The sequence below is a fragment of the Zootoca vivipara genome, chromosome 11 (assembly GCF_965207765.1).
Source record: "Zootoca vivipara chromosome 11, rZooViv2.hap1.1, whole genome shotgun sequence".
NCBI classification, from domain to species: Eukaryota; Metazoa; Chordata; class Lepidosauria; order Squamata; family Lacertidae; genus Zootoca; species Zootoca vivipara.
Genome location: NC_142594.1, coordinates 17,457,336 through 17,478,704, shown reverse-complemented (window position 1 = coordinate 17,478,704; position 21,369 = coordinate 17,457,336). Strand labels below are relative to the sequence as shown.

Sequence of the window (21,369 nt, the reverse complement as noted above, 5' to 3'; positions counted from 1 at the left end):
ACTACTGGGAAAACCATAGCTTTAACTATACGGACCTTTGTCGGCAAGGTGATGTCTCTGCTTTTTAAGATGCTGTCTAGGTTTGTCATTGCTTTTCTCCCAAGAAGCAGGCGTCTTTTAATTTCGTGACTGCTGCCACCATCTGCAGTGATCAAGGAGCCCAAGAAAGTAAAATCTCTCACTGCCTCCATTTCTTCCCCTTCTATTTGCCAGGAGGTGATGGGACCGGTGGCCATGATCTTGGTTTTTTTGATGTTGAGCTTCAGACCATATTTTGCGCTCTCCTCTTTCACCCTCATTAAAAGGTTCTTTAATTCCTCCTCGCTTTCTGCCATCAAGGTTGTGTCATCTGCATATCTGAGGTTGTTGATATTTCTTCCGGCAATCTTAATTCCGGCTTGGGATTCATCTAGTCCAGCCTTTCGCATGATGAATTCTGCATATAAGTTAAATAAGCAGGGAGACAATATACAACCTTGTCGTACTCCTTTCCCAATTTTGAACCAATCAGTTGTAAATCAGTTAGAGAATGTGTACTCCAAAAATGGTTTAATTAGGTCTTTTTGCTCATTGATTTTGTATTTGGCTAATGATTCCAGCTCTGAGATCATAACACTATATAAGATGTAAGATATCTTTTAACCCATGTGTTGATTTTGACATTGACATAGTACGGTGACCCAATAATGTTTTCCAATATTTTAATTTCTGCTGATGCTCAAAAATACTATAGAAGAGCTGATTCGTAATTATAACATACAGCATTGCATAAATTTCTACTTAATTAAAAAGCTTCTAAATTCTGACTAATCAATTTGCAAAGGTTTTTTGACAAATTACACATTTAATTTCAGGAGATTTATTAATAGTTTGACCTATAGCTAGCTAATTACAGTTATAGTACTGAAGCAGTAATACTGAAGACCTACAGAATGATACAGTTACACATTTATTTTGGTATGTCTCCCTTAATTCCAGAACATTACAATACACTTAAATTTTTAGCTGTTTCTGCATTATGCCTGGAAGCTGTGATATAATACATGATGGAAGGATCTTCTAAGTACACACTACATTTATATGAAAGCATAGTTTCAATATGAGTGTAATTTATTGGATCCCGGTGCTTCTCTTTATAGAGAAACTTAACACCATTTGCTCTCGGGAACTGCCTTGAAGCCAGTGGTATTAACTTACCTGATAACAGAAGTTTAATTCTGAATCTGTGGGTTACAGTAATTCATTCAGTTCATCCCAATGGTTAGAACCCATCTTCTGCCCAACAGCCATCCCACAGTTTGATGCATTCTGATTAAAGGCATTTTAATATAATATTGCATGTAGCTATCTCTATCCTTTAAAAATCAACTAAAGATGCTATCCAGCTACTTTGATTCAGGTCTCATTGATTTCAACTGTGTTCAACTTCCCAGTAAAATCAATAGGACTTAAAAGCGCTTTGGGTTGAACCAAACCACTATGTTTCTCAAGACGGAAAGTAACGAAGAAGTTTCCAATCATTATAGGTTGGGTGGGGAACAGGATCTGGCCGGATGGCCAAACCTAGAGCTCTCCCACCTTCTGTGGGCCAGATCCTTAATCTCCCTCACCACCTGTGGGCCACTTTGACCCAGCTTCAAAGGAAAGAATCAAACGCACTCAAAACTGCACTCCCATTTCCCCCCCTTCTTTTGCAGGGATGACTTTAATGAAAGCTACTTCTGCAAAAGACACACACACACACACACACACACACACACACACACACACACCCTTTGCATTCCAGCATTAGCTCCAGCCAGGCTGCAAAGGAAGATTCCTGCCCAAAGCCAAGGCATACAGCACCATCTTCAAGCCCAACTTTTAGCATTTGGGATCAGATGCGCTTGGAAAATCCAGACCCGGGTATTTCAAAGTGCATCTGATCGCATCGGGGGTTGCAAATGGTGCCGAATTAAAAGGTGCCAGATGCGAGTCCTGTTTGCAAAGGAACAACCAGGAGTATAGTTCATTTGCAGCCGCATCTTTACCTGCCCCACAGCTGGTGTTCCTGTGATGTCGGTTGTTGGTCAGGTTGGTATGGATTCTTTGGGGGGGGGGAGTCTTGTGAGCCAAATTAGACCTGCAGCTACATCACCTAATTCAACCCCCAAGCCTTTTTTTGTTCCCTGTGCCTGTTTTAGTTGGTGTAATCCTTGTATACCCTTGGTCTTTTCTATTGAGTGCTTTCCTAATGTTGATATCCTATACAGAACTTAAGCTGGACTGATTATTAATATTCTGAATATAGTTGTTCCATGAGATCACAGGACTTTAGCTAATAGCTAAAGGTGCAGGTGGGGTATTGGATGGAAGTTGGAAGTGTAATACATTTTATTATACTTTATTGTAATGCATTTTATTCGATTTAGACAAAACCACGTGAAGGCCCTTTCTACATGTACATAACGGATGTGGATTTACAGTGGCTAGATTTGTAGCTTAAGCAGCTAATAATATTTCTTGCATCAAAACTATTCCTAGTTTAAACTTTCCCCCATGACTTCATTAAACATACTCTAACTTTATAGCAGTGGCAATATTCTATATAATATTCTCTCTCTCTCTCTCTCTCTCTCTCTGTGTGTGTGTGTGTGTGTGTCATAGCTGCCAAGTTTTCCCTTTTCTCGCGAGGAAGCCTATTCAGCATAAGGGAAAATCCCTTTAAAAAAGGGATAACTTGGCAGCTATGGTGTGTGTGTGTGTTTGTGTGTGTGTGTGTGTGTGTGTGTGTGTATGAGCCAATTGTGCTTTTCCAAAGACTCTTGGCTCCAACACAGATTCTTTGATGAAGCCAATATGTTTATATACAGATGTATATTTCTATAAAGCGTTACGATTGTCTAGAAGCTTTTGAAGGTGATTGATTAGGATAAGACCAGCTTGGCATTTGAAAACACAACTCAAAATCCTCTAGATTGCTGTAGAGAAGTTAATAAAGGCAGTAAGATAACTTTCAGCACATTACTGAATTAACAATAAACTTCAGATCTGGTGGTCATCCCACGCTAGACAATGTCACAGTTCCATCACTGATTCTCATAGTGAGCTCTTACATTTATCCAGGTGGCTGACTGTGCGCATGCTTGCATCCCCTACCAAAGACTTGTGAACTGCATCCTTGAGCAACCAATGGATCTCCCAGAGGCAGTGATGCTTGGGGAGGGGGGGCAGCTGGCTAAGCCCATGCCTGGAAGTGACAGGAGGAGAGAGTGCACTTGGGCTCAGGTCCTGTTTGCCAGTTTCCCCACAGGTATCTGGCTGGCCACTGTAAGAACAGGATGTTGGACTGGAGAGGCCATTGTCCTGATCCAGCTGGTATTTCTTATGTTTTTATGTATCTCTTTGGGAGACAAGAAGGAAAATCAGAATGTTGTTGTAGGAAGAATTCTTTATGAAAGTCCTTATGGTTCTTAAGTGGAAGCCCACAAGCTTCTCTGAATTTACTCTGAATGCAAGGCAGAGTATGGCCTTGGGTATAGTTCAGATAGGAATGTAATTTATTAAGACACCATTCCTCAGCTAATTAGGAAGGCACAGGTTACTTGGATAATAATTGAAGGCCTAGTACAGGCATAGGCAAACTCGGCCCTCCAGATGTTTTGGGACTACAATTTCCATCATCCCTGACCACTGGTCCTGTTAGCTAGGGATCATGGGAGTTGTCCCAAAACATCTGGAGGGCCGAGTTTGCCTATGCCTGGCCTAGTAGATCTAGAATTTACTGTATTTTTCTGTCTATAAGATGCCCCCATGTATAAGACTCCCTCTATTTTGGGGGACTCAAATTTAAGAAAATGGGGGGAGATGGCCCCATGTATAAGTCACCCCTAATTTTTGACATTTTTTATGGGGGAAACCTAGACACAGGAAAATACGGTATATGGGGAATTGGAAGTGTTGATCTGCTTACTGACATACTCCAGCAAATGGAAGCAGACATTTTGAAAAGACCAACAGATTTTTTTAAGGGTTGGTTCCCCTGCTCTCCAACTGGGAACTGAAGTCTCCTCGTGATTGCTGCCATTGTTGACATTTCACGCAAAAAAAATGGTGAATGAGGAAATATGAATGATTTGTTCTTCTTGCCCCATGGCTCCCATTTCACCCGAAGGCAGATGTTCATATCGCCCACAGGGAATTATATTCTTTCAATGTCGGGTCAGAACATGCAGCATTGATGTTAATCCACCTTTCCACTTGGACAAGACCTGGAAGCATAGGGAGAGGAAGCACAGGGCGTCCTTTCAATTCACTTTGGTGGGACACTTCAAGAGGCTCTTTCTCACATGGTCAACAAACGAGTGCATGGTACAATGAGAAGAGAACATACCTGTCAGAGGTTCTTGTGACTACTCTAGAGTAACGACGCTTCACATGCTTGTCTTTCAGCAGTTTTTATTTAGTGCAGGCTATTTACAGTGAGCTGGGTATGTACAACATGTCTGCTCAGTCCGATGCAGAATCCGGCACTCCCCCCCCCCCACGTGACCTTCTCCAACATAGTAGTCTCGAGACAGTGAATCTCCTCCCTCTCTTTCTTCTGCATAATTCCGGAACCGGAGGAAGGGGTCTACGCTCCAGGCTTTCGCTTTCTCCCTTCTCCCCCTCCCTTTCCTCACTCCTGTGTGACCGGGGCTCTCTCATGTTGCTGGAGCCCTGGCCCTCTCTCTCCATTCCCTCACTAACTTCCTCCGAGCCCTCGCTACCCTCACTACTTGGGGAGGAGCTACTTCTGATGCAAGGGGGCGGTTCTCTGTACTTTCCCCCCCTTACAATACCCATGATAATAAGAGAGAGCAAATAGACTGTCTGTCCTCACCACAATCCCTGGCTCTATTTTTGCTGACAGACTACTTGGTGTTACAGGGTTCTGGAGTATATCACTGCATCATAAGATCAGCGAAGCTGTGCCGACATATGCTTTTACATCAGGTTTCACAGGATCAACATATGCTAAAGGATTAGCTATATACTATTGGTTCACTACTGAAATTGTACAAAGCCGTCACCAGCAAGAAGCCTCTGTTTTGGAAGACTATTTGAAGGGCTGCTGTAGCCCAGACAAACACAAAAGGACAACCCAGCTTTTGCCTTACTAAGCAGCTAATTACAAACAGGTTTTGGATTTGGAGAATCGGAGAGAGGCAATGTTTATGCTACTACAGGAAATACAGTTGTATCTTCTGAATTAACTTTGCATTATAATTCTGCTATGCTAATTGAAACTTTTAAAATGGTATCTCAGACAACTTGGCGGGGATATGCATCGATTCTACTTAAGCAAAATAAAATGATAAATCTGTACCATATTCTGTATGGGGATCTCCATGTGTTGATAAACTACAAATCTCATCATAGGTATAGGTAAAAAGGTAAAGGACCCCTGGATGGTTAAGTCCAGTCAAAGGTGACTATGAGTTCATCTTGCTTTCAGGCCAAGGGAGCCAGCATTTGTCCACAGTCAGCTTTCCGGGTCATGTGGCCAACATGACTAAACCACTTCTGGCACAACGGGACACCGTGACAGAAACCAGAGTGCATGGAAACACTGTTTACCTTCCCGCCGCAGCAGTACCTATTTATCTACTTGCACTGGCATGCTTTCGAACTGCTAGGTTTGCAGGAGCTGGGACAGAGCAATGGGAGCTCACCCTGTTGCAGGGATTCGAACTGCCGACCTTCCGATCTGCAAACCTAAGAGGCTCAGTGGTTTAGACCACAGCGCCACCCGCATCCCAAAAATCTCATCATAGCTGACCATCAGCCATGCTGGCTGGCACTGATGGGACCTGTAGTTCAACATTTGCAGGACAGTTCTACGCATTATCTCTGTTCAGAAACAGTCAAGGACCCAAACATTGCTGAAGTAGGAGTTATGCCTGGTGCCAGTGCTTGGACAAACCGGGCACTGCCCAAGGGCTCCAGAGTTCAGAAGCAGCACTCATGGTCCTGACTTGCTTTACCATTATGCCCATGTGGTGGCATGGAGACTGCACTCTGCTCCTATTGATGGTGACTGCTTAGCCGCCTGCCTCCTCTGAGGTCTAAGAAAGTGCCAAGGGTAGGCATTCTGAGTGAGTTGGCCTGGGAAATGCCTGCACCAGCACTACAGTTTGCTACGGCATGTGCAAAGGACTTTAAAACTTAGCACTCCCTGTGAATCTAGATTCAGTTAGGTAGCCATGTTGGTCTGACGCAGTCAAAATAAATAAATTAAAATTAAAAATTGTCCAGTAGCACTTTAGAGACCAACTAAGTTTGTTCTGGGTGTAAGCTTTCGTGTGCATGCACACTTCATCAGATACAGTGGTACCTCGACTTACGAATGACTCGACTTACAAATGTTCCGACTTACGAATGGAGCTCCATCCGCCATCTTGGATGCGGTTTAGATAGGATTTTTTCAACTTACGAATGTGTGTTCGGAACACATTAAATTCGTAAGTCGAGGTACCACTGTATCTGATGAAGTGTGCACGCACCAGACCCTTATATATAGTGGGAGGGTGGACTGAGGTTTTTCTCAGGAGGGTAGTAGGAGATGGGTGGTTGACTCAATGGGTATGTTAAACCTGTTGATGCCTGTTAACGACTGCAATTAGTCCTACTACAGGAAAAAGCAAGGGGTAGTATGCAAATGACCAAAAATAGCTTTAGTATGTGTAATGAGACAAGAATCCAATATCTCTATTCAGACCAGGTCTCTCCATAGTTTTAAGTTTAGTAATAAGTTATAATTCAGCAACTTCTCTTTCAAGTCTATTTCTGAAATTCATTTGTAATAAGACAGCTACTTTGAGATCCTGTATTGAATGTCCTGGGAGATTGAAGTGTTCTCCTACTGGCTTCTCTGTCTTGTGATTCCTGGTGTCAGATTTTTGTCCATTTTTCCTTTGGCGTAGGGTTTGGCCTGTTTGTCCAATATAGAGAGCTGAAGGGCACTGCTGGCATTTGATGGCATACACAATGTTAGAAGATGAGCAATTAAATATATAAAAGGATCAAATATATAAAGGGATGTGATATAGAAGAGGGTGAAAGGTTGTTTTCTGCTGCTCCATAGAAGCGGACATGTAGCAATGGATTCAAGCTACAAAAAAGAAGATTCCACCTAAACATTAGGAAGAACTTCCTGACAGTAAGAGCTGTTCGACAGTGGAATTTGCTGCCAAGGAGTGTGGTGGAGTCTCCTTCTTTGGAGGTCTTTAAGCGGAGGCTTGACAGCCATCTGTCAGGAATGCTTTGATGGTGTTTCCTGCTTGGCAGGGGGTTGGACTGGATGGCTCTTGTGGTTTCTTCCAACTCTATGATTCTGTTATTCTAAATAGGCCTAAGATGGTATGTTTGATGTTGTTGGGTTGAGTGATGGTGTTGTCTGGGTGTACGTGGCAGCAAAGTTGGCATCTGGGTTTCTTGCAGGCTCTGTGAAGTTTTTAAAAGTCTCTCCAGCTGCTGTAGCGAACCACAGCAACAGTGCAGGCATTCTCCTGGTCACCTCACCCAGAAGGTCTGGCGCCAAAGAAAGGACCTCTCTTTGCCTTTTTCTCAGAGCCCCAAGGTGACAAGATGTTGCCATGGCTGCTATTGCAGCAGTGAACAACTTTTTTAAACAAATAGGGGATATGTTGATAGGGTTGCCACCTTAAAAGAGAGAACGGGCGCTTAGGGGCATTGGGTGTGGGAGGCGCTGGGGGGGGGCTCCAACTTCTGGCCACTACCCTGGTGGAAGCTTAGTTTTGTTTTGTTTTAAATATTCCATCACCACTTTTCAATAAAGTTCCCAGCACAGTGTACAATAGAAAAAGGGAAACGTTTAAACTACTACTGCACAGGAATAAAACAGCAGCAGCTAAAGCCAAAAAAATACGGCAAAACAGATAAAAACACAAAACAACTTATACTCTCAAGATGAATATTTATGACCAAAAAGGTGTCTGATATCAGAACAGCCAACGTTAGATGGCAAGGGGCACTGGTGGAGGAAGAGGGGAATGGGGGCGCATCGCCCCCAGCACCACGATCCTGGTGGGGTGATAACGCCGAGTCCTGGTGTCTCCCCCAACTCAGCGTTGCCCGGGATTCATTCCTCCGGTCTCCCGTCGTGCTGATGTGGCCCATATCCAGGGACATGAGCACACGACAAGCAGAATTCAAAACAGAAGCTCAGCCTTGAGGAGTAACATCTAAGCCTAATTTATTGCAAATTAAATCAGACGTAACAGAACAAAGAAAACATGGCTCCTCTCTCTGTCTTTCTTCCTCGGAGAGAGAGCTGCAAAAGCTAAACAGACTCACAAGACTCCAACAATTAGTGCTGCAAGGTATACAGACCTGTGACATGTAACAACCCCCAAACACACACATCTGCAGCACGGGAGGAATTCCCAACAGACTGCCCCCCCCACACTGGGCACCACGCCCCCGCAGGCAGTGCGTCACACCCCCAGGACGCGCACCATGCCCCCCCGATTCATGCCAGCCAAGCCCACGCCTGCTCTCCGCCCCCCGGTGCCAGAGCATGAAGCTCCGCTACTGGCAAGGGAACACAGAGAAAGGCTTCAGGTGATGACCACAAACCCTGAGCATGTTTATTTATGTAGTCGAAGGTGGTCCTTTAGGTATTCTGGAACCATTTGAGGTTTTGTAGGTGATCACTAGCACTTTGAATTGTGCCACGAAATGGATTGGCAGCCAGTGTAGTTGTTTTACAATAAGGGAGAGATCCATATTTTTTTCATTATCCATATGTTTTCATTTAGGCAGCTTGGAAAATAATAGGAAATGTGATTTGCTGTTCTGTCTCTGGGAGGTTTGCTATAAGGTCTGCAGACTCCTGTTCTTTTGCATAAGGCGGTCAGGACAAGTATATTTTATTTGCAGCGTGATTCATGGTCCTCAATGGCCATTGCTGAACAAAAACCAGAAATACAGATACAGAACGAAAACTTTGGTTGCAAATTGTTGTTTTATGAACATGGACTTCAAAAGTACTGTGTCACCCTAAGAAATACATATAGTAATACCAAAGGAAATAGAATTTTGACCATTACTTTAGCTTTTATTACCTTTATGGCTAAGAATATGTTTATTGTACAGTTTTTGCCAGTGAAGATGGAAAGGAAACAGATCGCATAGGTGACACAAAATAAGAAATTTGTTTTCATATGGGATTCAAGAAGAATTTCATAGCATTTTCCTGCCTCCCCTTTACCATCTTTCAGGAACTACGTACGGATAAGAGTGTAAAATATTCACACCTCATTACGTTTAAATTAACTAAGGAATTAATTACTGCTTCAGTGTATATTCTTGCTAATTATAATGAATAGTAAGCTGTATCTTTTAAATGACTATTAGTTTCATTTGAAAAAAATTCCCTTTTGCCAAGAATATAAGGTTTACACACACACACACACACACACACACACACACAAAAAAAAAAAAATATAATTTTAAAAGCTAATATGAGCTAATTAATTTATTACAAAAATGGGAAGAAATAGTAAGAATAGGCATCTAGATAATCCAAAGAATTAATGTTACTTAATTACACAGGGACTCGATAATAACCAAGCATTACCATAGGCATAATTCATTATGAAACATCCAGAACTACCCAGCTAATTTGGATATATTATGAAAAAAGCTATCTTAATTCAATTCCGAGGCAATTTGGCATAAATTACTAAATTTATTTTTATAAAAATCTGTGTGACTTTTAAAATACATCACATAAGCATGTTAATCCTTTAGGGACAAAATACGAAATAAGCATACTGATATTTGTTTTCAGCCTTATTTTATCTCCTCTATTATTACCCTCAGGAAGAAATCATCTCCCAATTTTTCATTGCTTCCATCCGGTGGATCAAAGAATATGGCCTGTAGCTAGGGATGGAGAAGAAATTCATTTGGTTTGCATTTTAAAGCCAGTTGGCTTACTTTGCCAATCCCAAACTTACAAGCAGATTCGAATGCAGCCAGCAATGAGGCTTGTGTACTTTGAATTTTCAAGTGCAGTTTAGGCTTTAAAAATGGACAGAGAATGTGCAACACAAAAATGTGTTGCATTAGGAGGAATTGCATTGAAAAGCATACGAAAGTCACATTGTAGGAGAATGCGTATAAAATGCCTATCCAATGCACGTCAAATGTGTACAATTGAAATGGAGGGTTTTTGTTGCATTTTTTATAAACTACAAAAATAATAATGTGATGATAAAATGGGCACAATTGAGTTCCTTGGAGTAAAACATGGAACTATAAATATATGTGTGTTTCTGAACATAATTAAAGCTGCTGGTACTTACGTGTAATGGTCAAAGGATATTCTGATAGACCACTGCCTCCTGTGTGAGCCTGCCTGAAATTTGCAATATTCATCAAAGACTGTGTGGCAGATGTATTAACTTACACCAAAGAGGGGGCTGATACCACGACTGTGAGAGCCAGTGTGGTGTAGTGGTTAAGAGCAGTAGACTCGTAATCTGGTGAACTGGGTTTGCATCTCCGCTCCTCCACATGCAGCTGCTGGGTAACCTTGGGCTAGTCACACTTCTTTGAAGTCTTTCTGCCCCACCCACCTCACTGGGTGTCTGTTGTGGGGGAGGAGGGGAAAGGAGATTGTTAGCTGCTTTGAGACTCCTTTGGGTAGTGATAAAGCGGGATATCAAATCCAAACTCCTCCACCTCCTCCTCCTCCTCTTCTTCTTCTTCTTCTTCTTCTTCTTCTTCTTCTTCTTCTTCTTCTTCTTCTTCTTCTTCTTCTTCTTCTTCTCCTTCTCCTCCTCCTCCTCCTCCTCCTCCTCCTCCTCCTCCTCCTCCTCCTCCTCCTTCTCCTTCTCCTTCTCCTTCTCCTTCTTCGACATCACACGTGCGACATTGCATCACTTTTTGGGAGGAGCCAGTGGGTGGAGCCAAACGTGGTGGCCAGTGGCTTCTCTCATGCTTGGCCTCCTTCCCTATCAGGAGGAGGAGAAGCTCGGTCCCTTGGAGTTGGTGCCCCTGCTGTATGGGATCTTCCACCACCAATAGAGCCTAGTTGGGTGAGTAGCGGGTATAGGCCCTTGTCTATAACTGCATCCTGATTCTCAAACCCCTTCCTTAGAGAAGTCAGGCTAGGTCATGGGTAGGAAAACCAAGGCCCAGGATCCAGCCCAATTGCCTTTTAAATCTGGCCCACAGATGGACCGGTAACCTGCATGTTTTTACATGAGTGGAATGTGTCTTTTTATTTAAAATGCATCTTTGGGTTATTTGTGGGGCATAGGAATTTGTTCATTTTTCTTTTCCCAAAAAATATAGTCCGCCCCACAACAAGGTATGAGGCACAGTGGACCGGCCCCCCACTAAAAAAGTTTGCTGACCCGTGGGCTAGATCCATGTTTGCTTAGCTTTAAATGAACTGTAATATGGGCTTGTTTTGCCTGGCTTTCGATGAGTTTTCAATTCTACTCTCTGGTTTTGTCTTCATTACCCGTTTTTTCAGGTTTACTTGGACAGTGGGCTGAGCAGGGGCACACATCACTTGGTCTCAGTCTTCCCCCTTAATGGTGAAATGTCTTATGTTTCTACTTAATTATTTCAAAACGTGCATCTCAGCTGTCTTCGTTTCAGTTCTATTGCATCTTCAGAATGGGGTCTTGCAGCCTCCTTTGAAACAGTTTAAATTGGCCAGGTTATGCACAGGATGGTCTTAAGATAGCAAAATATAAGAAGCAAAGATTTATCTAGTCTAGCATACCCTTTCTATGACTATAAATTATATGGTAAAATGGTAAGGAACCCCTGGACAGTTAAGTCCAGTCAAAGGCAACTATGGGGTTGCGGCGCTCATCTCGCTTTCAGGCCAAGGGATCCGGAGTTTGTCCACAAACAGCTTTCCGGGTCATGTGGCCAGCATGACTAAACCACTTCTGGTGCAATGGAACACCATGATGAGTGCCAGAGCACACGGAAACATAGTTTACCTTCCCGCCGCAGCAATACCTACAGGTATTTATCTACTTGCTTTTGAACTGCTAGGTTTTCATAAACTGGGACAGAGCAATGGGAGCTCACCTCGTTGCACAGATTCGAACCGCTGACCTTCTGATTGGCAAGCTCAAGCCTAAGAGGCTCAGTGCCACCCGCTCCCTTGTATCGTTATACCATTGGTCCATATGTTATACCATTGGTCAGCTTGCTCAGCAATGTCTGCAGCAGGATTCAGAAACCTGAGGTCTTCAAAATGCTGCTAGACTACAACTCCCATAATCCCCTCCCAAAATTCTTTCAGTTGCCAGCTAATCCAGTTTTATACAATCCCCATATCAACAGTGCCCCAGGATCTTGGTTGAGGATCTGTCACTAAGAAAATCTGTCACCATGAATCCTCTCAGCGCCAATGAATACTGTATATTCCTGTGTATAAGACTACTTTTTAACCCAGGAAAATCTTCTCAAAAGTCAGAGGTCGTCTTATATACTGGGTCGTATTTCTTATATGGCGAGTATATCCCAAACTGTATATTTTAACTGGAAAAGTTGGGGGTCGCCTTATACGCTGAGTCATCTTATACGCCGGCTGAGTTACATAAGGACAGTAATGTTAATATGAGTTTAGTTCTTTAGAATTTTCGTGGGTTGTCATACTGGCCTTTGAATATTAGTTTTATTTTTTGTGAGTTGTCATACAGGCCTTTGAATATTAGTTCATATCAATTGCTGCTTTCCTTTCTGTTAAGATGAAAGCAAAACTTTTCCTGCACAGTGGCTATTTCAGCTCAAAGAGTTGAATATTCTCACAATAACACATGGTCCCATCTCCCACCGCCCAAGAGGCCTGCTATTCATTAAAAGCTCAGTGACACTGCTTGCTGACTGGGTTAACAAAACTTGAATATGAGAAGATTCAAAGAACACATATAAAAAAAGTTCTTTTGAAATTGATATATCTAAATTGAAAACAAACCGTATTCAACACACACACAAACACAACACACACACACAGCCAGATGTAATCTGAAAAGGCATAAAACAATCTAAAGAAGTCTTATTATTCTACTTGCAAGTGGTCTCAGAAAGATTGGTATCCTTAAGCGTAGGCGGGTTTTTTTGTTTTTTGTTTAAAGAGTAGAATGAATGAATGGGTTCCTGGCCAATCAATTAAATGGAGCCTCCATATGTAAAAGCAGCATACTGCTGAGAAAACAGGTGATGGGTGCCAACAGTATTTGCTATTTATGCTCTGTTTGTTAACCTTATAGAAGAATCTGGCTAAGCAATTGCAGGAAAAGCCAGTAGCTCAGAGCCAGAGTATATGCTTTGTATACAAAAGGTTCCAGGTTCAATTCCTGACATTTCCAGGTAGGGCTGCAGAGACCCCTGTGTGAAATCCTGGCAACCTGATGCAGGTTGCTGTAGACCAAGTGTGTAGATCCCGTGGTCCTTCCTAATGTTGTTGGACTCTCAGCTCCCATCGACCTCAGCCAGCACAGCCAATGGTTCCTAGAATCCTAGAACTGCAGAGTTGGAAGGGACCACAAGGGTCATCTAGTCAAACCCGCCCCCGCAATTCCAAGAATCGTTCGCCCAACAAGGAACTTGAATAATCCATCAACCTCTGGATGACCGCAGGTTCTCCATCCCTGTCATAGATCAACAGCTCTGTGTGGGCAGATAAAAAGCAGGATTTGGCTTCTGTGCTTTCATCGCCACCAATAGCTTTGCATTATCACAGTTGCGGGGGGGTCGTTTTGAAAGCAGGGACAGAGCGATTTTGCTGTGCACTGGACTTAAAAAAAATAAAAAATACTGGCAACTGAACCGCTGAAGGATTTGAGGGCTGTTTCACGCATGATTCCCACCCACCCCCATATGTTGAGATACAATAACTTTTATGAAGGGGGGGGGAAGCATGCACTTATCAACAACATTGCATGCACAAATTGTGCTAGTGTGGACTTTGCTGTGTGCTGTAGCTTCTGAGCACAATCTAACCATGGCAGTGTATATACAGGGGAACTGGAAGCATAGACGTATTGCCCTATCCAGGGAATTCCACTGTTTCTCTCTCTCTCTCTCTCTCTCTCTCTCTCTCTGTGTGTGTGTGTGTGTGTAGAGCTCTAACGCTGGTCTGGCAAATCATTGTGAGCCGTATGTATAAGACTGTCCCCCATTAAGTCTGTTTTTATATATAATAGAGTGAATGCAATAGATCACCGTTGTCTTTCCTGGAGGATGCCAGGAGAGAATTGGGACATGTTTATGCGTAGAATCGAGCGTGTATGTTTGCTTGACTCAAAGGAAGGAAATCTTTGTAGAAAAGCAGCTTTGGAGAAGAATTAAACAGCAGAGGGAGGATAAAGAGAGAGATTTTGTAAACTTTAAGGCATGTCTCCCTCTCTGTGTGTGTGTGCAGCATTGCTACTTAGAATCCTGAGGCAACTCTTATTTCTATTTTATATCTTTTTTCAAAAGTGTTTGCCTTCCTTTCTAAAGGGACGTTATTATAGGAACGGCAGCTACTGGCTGCCTGCTTCTGTGCCTGCCTGCATTATTTTGCAAGGCTGCTGGGAGTTTTTAAGCTGTGTGAGAATCCTGGGAGTTGGTGATGTCAGACTGGTTGGGTCATTTGAAGGTTAGCAGCCTGGGAAGGGTTCATGGAAAGTTCACTCGCATATATTAAGCAATTCAATCTTTCATTCTGTGTGACACAAGTAGTAGGAAGTGAGCTGTTCGCAGGCAGAAGGATCTATTCGCCGGCAAAGGGGGATCCAGAGCTCTTATCGAAGCCTGTTTTCTCTGCAAAACTTGGACGCTGCACAGGATATTTTTTAAAACACCTATTCAGTGGAAGCCTAAGAGGCAAGAAGGCTCCTTTGAGGTTTTGAGGAAGAGATGGAGGAGAACTGAAACTTGGAAAGCTCCCTGCTCCCCCCCTCCTATTCTGCCGGATTGGCTGAACAGGCTGGAAAATGGTAAATGATCATTTGGATCAATTACAGGCTTTTAGCTGTGTTGTCTGTCATAATTCATGATTCTGGTCTGGGAAAAAGACCAACAGCCTACGTGCCAAAAAGGGGGCAGAGTTTGATGGAGTTGGAGGGACTTTCCTATGCCATTTTCCTCCACACCTAGCGGAAGGCACTTTTCCAGACCTACTGTGGAGGGGGAATCATGTTTGACTGCATGGATGTCCTAGCAGTAAGCCCTGGTCAAATGCTGGATTTCTACACTGCAAGTCCGTCTTCCTGCATGCTCCAGGAGAAGGCTCTCAAAGCATGCTTCAGTGGATTGGCACAAACAGAATGGCGCCACCGGCACAGTGCGCAATGTAGGTCCCGCGGTTATTTTGCTCCACTTTCCCCCCTCTGTTTTATTTATTTGCATGAAATAATAATAATAATAATAATAATAATAATAATAATAATAATAGCCACTAGCTACATACACAACCAGGTGAAAGAGGCATGCTTTCCAAACTACAGCTATTCAGATATGTGGTTGTGCATACAAATACTCCGCAAACATTTTGAAAGAACACCAACCTAGGGGTGCTTCACTTTTCCCACTTGCAGTATTGCTTCTCTAGTGTGTACTTTGCATCTTGTGAATAGCCTTATTGTTCATGGGGAAACGGATTATTATTATTATTACTACTACTATTAATTTATCATTCAGTGTAGCTGGTGTGTAAATTTTCCTGATCTGAACAGGCTCTTTGCTCTTCTAATACCCTGTTTTGAATTTAGTCTATATCTTTTTCTCCAGGTGCCTTTTAACACCTAAGCAACCAGTTAATTTGGCAGTGTGCTGCCCTGTGACTTTAGCCTCAATAGGGTGGGCAGAATTCGGAGTTGTAAACTCCCATAAATGTTTTCCTTTTTTTTTTCTGGGCGTGGGTGGGGTGGGGAGAAGAGGCAATATTTCTTTGCATTGACCTTGCTGCCACCTTTCTCCTTTTTACTTTGTTGCTCTAAGAAGTCCTTGTTTTTGCTAGAAAACTAACTGTGAACACCCCTTGTGTTTCCCCATCAATTATCTCAGGGCTTTCCGAATCTGTTCAGAGCCTGGGACTTTCAGGAAAAGGGAGCTGCTGCTTCGCCGGTGCAGGTTTTTTTATTTTTTAAAAAAATTATTGCTGTTTTGTTATCAGATCTTGACATAGTGCTGGAGAACATTGGTGGCAAACAGCGGCAATCCTCAATCTTATGTTTCAAGTCTGAGAAGCAGCAAGAAATAGCAAAGTCCCAGCACCACTTTCTCTGAATTAAAAAAAGGGGGGGGGGAACACCCTTGAAAGATGCTTCATTGCTCTGACACTGATTTAGATAAATGATGGCTATCTATCATTTTTTTTAACATACTCTTTGACACCTCAATGAGGCACTGACTATAGAAGTATGTTTGATATCATTGTGATTCCTAGGTATCCCAATTGCTTTGAAATAGGTGGAGGTTTTTGTTTTTTTATTATTATTCAGAGTGCTGAATCCACAAGGGAAGAAAAAGAAATGGGAATTTTGTTCAGATGTGTGGTGTGAGCATGAGAGCTAATGCTACAATCAACATATTTTCATCACAATTCGGTCTTCGTTAGCCTTGGACAGGCAAACAAAACTTAGAAGCTAGTCCCTGGAGAATTTTAACATTTTTGCCTCTTTAGGAAAGTAGAGGCAAAGTCAAAAACAAACCCAAAACAAGCAAATCAGAAAATGTACCCCAAATATTTTCTAGGCGTTTCCACGTTTGCAGGTTCAAAGACTGTGTTAATGCTGTATAGCTAACTGAGAAAGAACTTTACTTAAGTTTGTAAATATGTTCTGGAAAGTTTTGTTTTCTTAGCAAGTTTTCTATAAGAGCATACATTGAGTATTTTATTTTTTTACAATATCAAACTTCTAGAAAAATAGTTTGGAGAATTTACTGCTGGCGATCTGTTTGAAGTCAAAACATTGCAAGTCTTTCACAATGCCATTAATTAGAGCCAGCTTTTAAAATACTGTATGTATATATGCTGCCTTCTCTCCTGAGCAAGTTTAAGGGGGGGGGGCATTATCAGCAGGCAGCAAGTGTTAAATGTGTCATTTGCCTAGAGCTGGAGATAAGGAAAGAGGCTGGATTAGAAGGAGAAGGGAAGCCAATCAAAGGAACTATTAACCAGAAAAAGGGGGGCGGGAGGTATAGCAAAGTGCTTTCAGGAATTCCCAATTTTGTAAGGACCGCAGCTTAAACTGCAATGTTGTTAAACTTTAAAACTTTAAGATTTGCATTTATCAAAGCAAGCCGGGAATGCAGGTGGTTGTATGTCATGCATAAAGTACTTTGGAACTCTTAACTTGTAAGCAGAGTTTTAAATATCTCGTCTTTCAAGTTTTGTTTTTTGTGGGTTTTTTTGTCTTTCAAGTTTAGTGGTTAAATGTATTACTTGGAATTGTAAAAGTGCGAAGTCAACAAAGTGTGTTCTGCAGCTGCAGTGGAAAAGAACGTGTAACTCCCGACGACAAGCATTTCCTTCTTGTGCTAAGTCCTCTGTTGTTAGTATGAACAGTCAGTTCATATGATACGAGTGAGTCAAGCTGATTTGGGCTTGGCTGTATAAATGGCAATAGTTGATTTACACCTCGGTTGGCATGCATCTTCAATGGAGATGAAATTCTAGGGTGCCAGGTAGAGCATAACAGCTGCATTAATCTCAGAAAAGAGCAGCAGAATAGCATCAACATTTCTCTCCAGAAGCAATTCAGTCAATAAAATGCTTCGTCCAGAATATGTAATGTCCTTCACTACATCCTCTTAACTCTTATGTGTTTAAGGTTTTGGGATAGAAATTTTGTAATCATTTAATTCTCCCCCCCCAAAAGTGTGCGACTTAAAACTATGCGAAAGTCTTTGTTTAAAGAAAAGAATGTTCTTAAAGAAACGGAGCAGAACTGTGATTGATTGCAGTTTAAAGTATTACCAATAAGCTCTTCCCTCTAACGGTTAAGAAATCGGGGTCAGTGCACCATAATCAAAGGGATCGACTTGAATTAGAGAATTAAGTCTAAAGCTAAGATTACATAAATACTCTATTTTATCTTAAGGTAAAATATGGATTTCTGTTTCACTGGCAGCCAAGTGTGATGAAGGGGTTAACTTGGAACTTTGGAGAAATTTCAGATACTTGATTATTAAGATGATGAGATGGTTTTATTTCATGTTGCCTGATCAGAAATAAAGCAGTATGTATGCAACTAATGGACATATTATTTCTGACTTTTGACGGTCTTGTAAAGAAAGATGTCATCCGATAATAAAAAAAAGCTTTTCTGCAGATATTAAACATTTTAAAAATAAAGCGCCTGAACCAATCAGTGGATGATAGCCAATATTAGTTTTACTCCGAGTAGAACCATAAAAAGTTAATTGACCATTGTCAGTGGTTCTCTTCCTAGTATGACTTAGTTGGATGTCACCCAGTGTTGAGCTTTTTAAATACTTTTGATTTCAGTGAGAAAGTGAGGCACATCCTAGGCATGTCTATTCAGAAGTAGGTCCCACTGTGTTATTACCCAGTAAGCCCCATTTTGCAAGTGTGTTTAGTGTTACGGCCTGCATTGCTCCGTTGGAATGAATGGGACCTTAATAGTGCTTAATTTAGAATAACAAAGCTTCCCAGTAAGATTTTATGTTAAATGAAGATGATAGACTGCAATTCTGTATAAAACCTGCTGTGAACAAAACCTGCAATCCATAAAAATTCATTGCTAAACTTCTGGCGGCTTGTAATGTTTAGGACTTTGTGAATTCTTATGCTATCCCGGTTTTTTTATATATAAAAAAAAAGCCCAGAAACATCTGTCCTAACATACAACTCAGTGCTTTATTATCTTTCATATCTCCAGTCAGAATGTAAAAACAAACACATTGAAGTGCATGCCTGGAAATCTACATTCCTAAGTATTGAATTGCAGCAGGTGCTGTTGGCAAGTTCGGCATTTCAGCTGCAGAAGGCAAGGTTTATTTTTATGCACCTTTCCTTTATTTAAAGTTTCAATGCAAGCTCCTAATGCAGAGATTAATAGGAAGCTTTTATTTGCTGCAAATTTTCTTAAAAGACACTTGATCCCTGGTAGTTTAATTGGACCCAAACTAATTTAATGCACTTTTGAAAAGCAATGAAATCTGAGTGTCTTGAATTTCTCTCTGTGTCACAGTATAACTTGTTTGTTTTCCTCCAGACTATCAAACTTTTTTCTGTTTAAAACACACACACACACAAACGCAAACACGTGCACATGCATGTGAAACATTAGTGCAGAAGTTAGCATTCTTTACATTTTTTAAAAACTAACAGTTTATGCCAGCTTTTTCCTATAGTGTAACAAACAACATTTTCATCACAAACTGCTCCACTCTCCCAACACACACAAAATCTTACCCTTCCCCGCATCTCCTTCTGTGCCCATTTGCAAAGTGGACATGTTACGGAATCATATGCCCATAGGACATATTAACATACCAAATCATGCAACTCAGCTAATAATACACTAAGGGGGTGGGGGTGGGGGGCCACATTCTTTTCTTAACCCTGCACTGAGCTTAATTCTTAAACCCTTACGTTAGCTTGGCTGTGTGCAACCAACTTAAAACGCCTGCCAAATACCTTGAAATTTATCTCCTTTATGAAGTTTGGAATAGGACACCTGTTCATACGCAGCAAAGTCCAAGCAGATCTCTTGTTTGATATGGCAGGCCCAATTCATTGTTCGTTTTAAAACTGTGACCAAAGCAAAGCACCCTCTAGTTTTGTACAAGGCACTCCTGAATTTTAGCATCTTTTTATCTGACACATAGCGTCATGGGTGGTGTATGTAAAGTAATGTACTCTTTACATACACCACCCCAAGTGTGTGTTCCCCAAGCGGCTGCTCTACATACGACTTTGATTGCCTTTAGGGCTGTCTGCTTACTCTAATCACAAAGCGCACCAGCATTAGAATTCAACTGCTGTGTCACTTACGTTTCCCATCTTGCTGTTTTATACAGCTGGCAAATTGAGTTGGCGTTAATAACAGTGCGTTTGAACCCATGGCAAAATGTTTTGATGCCTAGCTCTGAATTCCTAGCTAGGCAATATGTCCTTTCCCCCCCAACAAGCTGGGCTCCAAAATCAATGGCAATGTGGGGTTGGGGAGACTTCGACAAGCATAGTCAGTGAACAGGATATAGAATTGCAACTGTTAAATGGCAAAAAATCCAGCAAAGAGGAACTTTGCAGCGGCTTATGTAGGGATGGTGTCGTACTGGGTGTGTCTATAGCAAACTTGTTCTATATTTGTTTTCCAGCATGGAAACTGCTTTAAAGCAGGCTGCAAGATACAGACCCACACACAGATTGAGAAAAGCTGCTAGGCAAAACATTTTTTTTTAATTTTATTTATTTATTTATTTATTGAATTTATATACCACCCTATACCCGGAGGTCTCAGGGCGGTTCACAGAAAAGATCACAGTATATAAAATCAAAATAAGAATAACACAAACACACCCCAAAGAGCCACATTTTAAAAGGGCATAGGATGCCAATCAGGTCAACCAACATTTCCAACAGGAGTCCATTTAAATACTATCTAAAAACAAAGCTAAAAGGATACTGCCAAGAGAAGTTGAAAACCTAGTCAATTAGAATAAAATTAAAGCTTTCACATGCTGCTTTTGTGGCTTTGCAACCTCGTTTTCCCAGTGCATCCTAAAGGCTACATAAAAGATGTGTTCGAGCTGAAAAGAAAGCTGTTTTCAAAGTGGACTTATTGTTGTCTGTAAGGAAAGCCGAGCCCACACAGCTGAACTCCATATGATCAGTGAGCCTGGCTGTGTGGGTGTCCTGCTTGCATATAGAATTGTAGAGTTGGAAGGGACCCCGGGGGTCATCCAGTCCAACCCTCTGCAATGCAGAAATCTCAGCTAAAGCATCCATGACACATGGCCATCCAGCCTCTGCTTAAAAACTTCCCATGAAGGAGAGTCCACAACCTCTGTTCCACTGTTAAATGGCTCTTACAATCGGAAATTTAGTCCTCATGTTTAGTCGGACTCTCCTTTCTTGTAACTTGAAGCCATTGCTTCAAGTCAATACCCTCCAGAGCAGGAGAAAACAAGCTTGTTCCCTATGCCATGTGACAGCCCTTGAGATATTTGAAGATGGCTATCATACCTGCTCTCAGTCTCCTCTTTTCCAGGCTAAACAGAACCATCTCCTTTATCCGTTCCTTATAAGGCTTGGTTTACAGACCTTTGATCATCTTGGTTACTCTGCACATGTCTCAGTTTGTCAACATCCTTCTTAAATTGTGGTGACCA

The 21,369-nt window shown here is 41.8% G+C and overlaps 1 protein-coding gene across 2 annotated transcripts in view; it reads left to right on the top strand.

The window, feature by feature from the left end:
- Positions 1-14,712: 14,712 nt before the first annotated feature.
- RARB (retinoic acid receptor beta) overlaps positions 14,713-21,369 on the top strand; it is a 107,414-nt gene continuing 100,757 nt past the window's right edge. Inside the window, exon 1 of one of the 2 annotated variants that reach the window (XM_035128838.3) lies at positions 14,713-15,358. In XM_035128838.3, the coding sequence (XP_034984729.2) occupies positions 15,202-15,358 (157 nt within the window). In that variant the 5' untranslated portion in view covers positions 14,713-15,201. The remainder of the gene's footprint in view (positions 15,359-21,369) is intronic. The other variant, XM_088653757.1, reaches the window with a different exon arrangement.